Source organism: Limulus polyphemus, unplaced genomic scaffold (genome assembly GCF_000517525.1).
Source record: "Limulus polyphemus unplaced genomic scaffold, Limulus_polyphemus-2.1.2 Scaffold2625, whole genome shotgun sequence".
Taxonomy (NCBI): Eukaryota; Metazoa; Arthropoda; class Merostomata; order Xiphosura; family Limulidae; genus Limulus; species Limulus polyphemus.
This window is the reverse complement of record NW_013668235.1, coordinates 131,897-136,480: the sequence shown is the minus strand read 5'-3', so window position 1 is coordinate 136,480 and position 4,584 is coordinate 131,897. Positions and strand designations below refer to the sequence as shown.

At 31.1% G+C, this 4,584-nt stretch overlaps 1 protein-coding gene across 2 annotated transcripts in view; it reads right to left on the bottom strand.

The window, feature by feature from the left end:
- The window catches only part of LOC106467472 (tyrosine-protein phosphatase non-receptor type 2-like), a 29,385-nt gene that overhangs the window by 14,088 nt on the left and 10,713 nt on the right, over window positions 1-4,584 (bottom strand). Inside the window, exons 1-3 of one of the 2 annotated variants that reach the window (XM_022395663.1) lie at window positions 4,184-4,331; window positions 2,401-2,497; window positions 1,088-1,188 (exon numbers count right to left, since the gene is read on the bottom strand). The exons of the other annotated variant lie outside the window; for it this stretch is intronic. Coding sequence (XP_022251371.1) covers window positions 1,088-1,188; window positions 2,401-2,497; window positions 4,184-4,240 — 255 coding nt within the window. The 5' untranslated portion in view covers window positions 4,241-4,331. Of the gene's footprint in view, window positions 1-1,087; window positions 1,189-2,400; window positions 2,498-4,183; window positions 4,332-4,584 lie in introns of those variants that run through there. 2 annotated transcript variants of the gene reach the window in all.

Here is a 4,584-nt window from a genome sequence, read left to right as displayed (position 1 = left end):
CAAGTGCACATGTTGACTACCCCTTACAAAGCAAGTGTGCATGTTGACTACCCCCTTATAAAACAAGTGCACATGTTGACTACCCCCTTACAAAGCAAGTGTGCATGTTGACTACCCCCTTACAAAACAAGTGTGCATGTTGACTAAAAAAGAAATAATCTCTTTTGCTTATCAGAAATGTCTACTTATTCTTTTTAATTATCAAAATGACCACAAGTTCTCCTTGCACAGCTTCACAAGGGTCTACTGCTATATCAAACTACCACTAAGCCCATAACCTAGGTCTCATCTGACTGGAGACATTTCTTTTGATTCAAATTACATAGTAAAGCTACCTTACCCATCCCCTCCCCCCCAAAAAATTAACACTTTCATGTCAGCAGAAGTTACAATGCAGGAAGAGTTTAAACATTTTAGAAAGACTAAATCCTTATATCATATGGGGGGCAGAGCACTTCAGTGAAGTCTGCTACTCTCCTTTCATGACACACAGGTGATCATGCTTTAGGTAATACTTGAGTAATGCAGTAAAAATCATAAGTTATTGAAAGCTACTTGATCATTTTATTAAGATTCTTTTTAAAACATTATATCTCTTTTAATATGTAACAAATTATTCTGCGGTTATATTAAACTACTGGTAAATTGTTTTTTCATGTTTAACAAATTATTTTCCAGTTACATTAAACTACAGGTAGAACACAATAAGTGGGGAAAAGCAATTAATCTGGGATGTACTTGAACTAGAGAAGTGAGAAATGCTTCTATTGTTGACAGAAAACTTCATTCATCAAATAAGTTGGTTCATTTTTCAAAACCAACTGTCGAGTAGATGTAACCAAGTTTCAAACATTCCATTTCTATAAACCACAACAACAACAACAACAATAAAATAATAATTTTAATTTCAGTGAGTAAGCAATATTCACTTGAATCTTATTGGCTCCCCACTTTTTAACCAACTGCTTTTTATATTTTTCACCAAAACTGCAACATCTTAATTTAAACTGTTTCTTTGCACATGGATTTAAAACATTTTCACAACTAACAGTTAATTACAAAATATAAATGTTGTTGTACAACCCACCTGTGTTAAAATATAGGCACGTTTAGCAGCAGGTACCTCCACGAGACTGGCATTGATATAGTCCTCACCTCCCTTAGTTAGCCTGACACGGCTGTGATCATCTAAAAACAAACTTTTGATTATTATTTTGGCTTCAAGCACCAAGTTAACTGTTCCCAGAAATTAACCTATTTACATACTGCACTGTAAAAAGTAACCCATTCTATTTTTATAAACTTACTAGTTGAGTATCTATTCTTATAGTTTTCCTTTACAAAATAACTAAAAGACAGAATCATAGGGTCATTTTATGTTTTATAATAGTTATATTCTATTCAAATATAAATAACTCAAGTCACAATTTACAAGCCACTCAATCAACATTATTCAATAATTAGAGAAAAATAAAATAATAGTCATTTACAATAATCTACACCTAATATAAACAGAATTTGAAATTGTTACTGTAGCAAAAAATTCCAAGCTGTCTGACAAGGTTGAAGCAACATTAAAATACCTGAACTATAGAGGGCAGCACTGAACAAGAATGGCTATTTATGTGAGCAGATGTAGTGTAGGTATTGGAACTAGCATTGTACCATACTACTAATACAGGTTGAACCTAATTTTATAACTGGTCTTACAATTACACCTAAAATTCTTACTACAATTTATGACTATATTCTAGTCTATATTTTTCAATCATAAAATGTATTTTTGTAATATTAAATATTGTGGTTGTTTTAGGACTTACTGATTTTCATAATTGGACAAAGTCTAGGAGCAGGAAGAAGAAGTACGAATGAAGAAAAAATTTAGTGTATTTTGTGTTATTACAGTTTTTAATTCTTTAATGTTAAGCATAATATTTGAACACATCTGTATGAGGTTATTTCCACCTGTTTTTCATTTTAATGTTTTACTAGTGAGCTTATTCAAAGCTACATGTTCTGATCTCACAACCAGCTTTGCATTAGAAGTAATTTATGATTATTTCCAAATTTAAATAAGTTGCAATCTGTAAAATTGAAACTTCAAAAAGATGTAAAATCATACTTCAAAAACTCAAAGCATTTTTTTCCTTTACGTATAATTATTAATTACCGATACATTTTAAAACCATATAAAATTATAATTCAAAAAACTTAATTTTTTTAGTCATCAATCAATGACAGTTATTAAAATACAAGAAGGAACAGTTTATCTAAAAGATAAAATTAGGTTCCTGAGAAATTGTTCCAATATTTTTACCTGAGTGTAGTGGAAAAGTTATAAAAGGTTTTACACTACCACATGCTATGTACCCTGTGGTTACCCATGGTTAACTTACTCACATGGACTCACATCTCTATAACGATTCAGGTTTTTATTTTCAGATTTTCTTGCATCTTTGTAGGTGAAGTTGTAACTCCCAGACTCACTTCTTATTTGCTGTTAAAAGAAAGTTTAAAATGTTAAAACAGAAAGATGCAACTCACCACAAAGTATCAGACATATATTGTGGATTTTGAATAGAGATTTTTGTCCATAATGCCAAAAAATTTACAAACTGTTGTTTCAATCAGCGACAAAAAAAAGTTTTCCTAGTGTCTAAACTCTTCATACCTCGAGTAGAAATGTAGTATTATTTTCATACACAACAATAAAACAACTTCAGTAATGTGATATCTTATACAATTATAAATGTTTGTGTATCTGTGTTTCTTCCGTACTGAAACACAACAGTCTGCAATTCATTAAAGTTTGATACTGTGGAGTAATTTTTTCAGTACTGGAAATTACTGTGAAATACTGAGTATAGCTCTGAAGTCATGTGTTATAGTATATTTCATCAATATATATAAAGACAAGTGATTGTACTAAGTTCAATGCTGTCACTCCCATTCTTTTGATTCACCGTAAAAAACAATAATATACAATCTATGATAGTTTTCAGTTTTTATAAAATAGGCCCATGAAATTTGAGTTACCCACAAAAAAAAAAAGACAAAAAAGCAAACCATTTTTAAAGATTATGAAGTTTTTCAAAGAATGTAAATTATTTAACTGATATAAATAAGCTATAATTATGATTTACTTCTTTTATGGCATTTAAGATAATGTTTCAATAAATCTGACTCAATGTATGTTAATTATTGTGTGTACTACCTACTTTATACCTATATAAGTCAAGTTCCTTTAAAAAAAAAAACAGTTTCACAAGTTGTTACTTCACATTCCACAAATGTGATGTTGTCATCCATCACTCACACTATACCACAATGTTAGGTTATATGAATATACCATGAGTTTCTGTCTTCTCCTAGTGTTATAATATTCATTCTGGATTTATTCTTTGTTCTGAATGTGCGCAGGTTTTACCTAACACATGACTGAGAAAACTGTTTAGCTGATCTGGTTTTGTGTTACCTTTGTTTCTTGTTCTTCTCAAAATTAGATGTATCCTGATACATCCTATAGAGAACATTGTTTAATGTGACCTTTTGTAAGTATTTTGATAAGAATGTCCTTCAGTAGTTGTTCAGCTGATACCCATATGTTACAGTTTCAAGTACGTGTAATGAGAATAACCTGTCACGTGGTAGTGACAGTCGAACTATACAGATACATAGTTTTTAAATCTAATAGTAGTAGAGTAGTAGAAAGGCAGAGTATAAGCCAAGCTTGGGTAAGCTTGCAAAGTTCGTGAAGAAAGCTCACATCTGACAGGCTAACCAAGTCTCTCATCTAAGTCCAGTGAGTTTCTGTGCAAGTAAAAACACACACACTGTTTTTATGTTAAGTGTCCTAATAAAGTGTCCTTTGAATTAGTTTTACTGGATAATTGAAAAGAACCCTGCCAACGGAATAATAACGTCACAACAATAATAACAGAGTAATATTAAAGTACCACACTCATACTATATTACTAGTCATAGTACGAAATTAACCTTCTTAGTAGTAGTACTGGCAGTGCAGTGGAAACCTAATACTAATACTAACGGTTACTAGTTCCCGCTCAGTGTATTACTAGCAATACTACCAATTAAAATTTAAAAATTAAAGTACTATTACTAATATTATTAGTAAGGTAATTAAGGTTATATACAAACCAAACATCGGGAAACATTGTCTTACCTGGAGAGTTTCTGCCCAAGCGTTCTTGCTATCAATTTCATAAAAATTCTGTTCCATTGTTATGTTTTATCAATATATAATACTTATCAGTTATCATATAGTGAGTTTTCGTCATGACAACGAAGGTGACATTGGTTCAACAACAGCATTCACTAAAACCCGGGTGTTTCAAGTTGACGTCAGTATTGGTATTCTCTACCACAGAAATATTGTCTTCACTAATGTATTAAAAAAAACTTACGAATCAAAAATCATGATGCAGAATTTGTGAAAACTTCTTTTTTGTAAGGTTTATTTTGTTTTAGTAAAATGCTATACAGTACTGGCAGTGCAGTGGAAACCTAATAGTAATACTAATGGTTACTAAGTCCCCGCTCAGTGTATCACTAGTAATATTACTA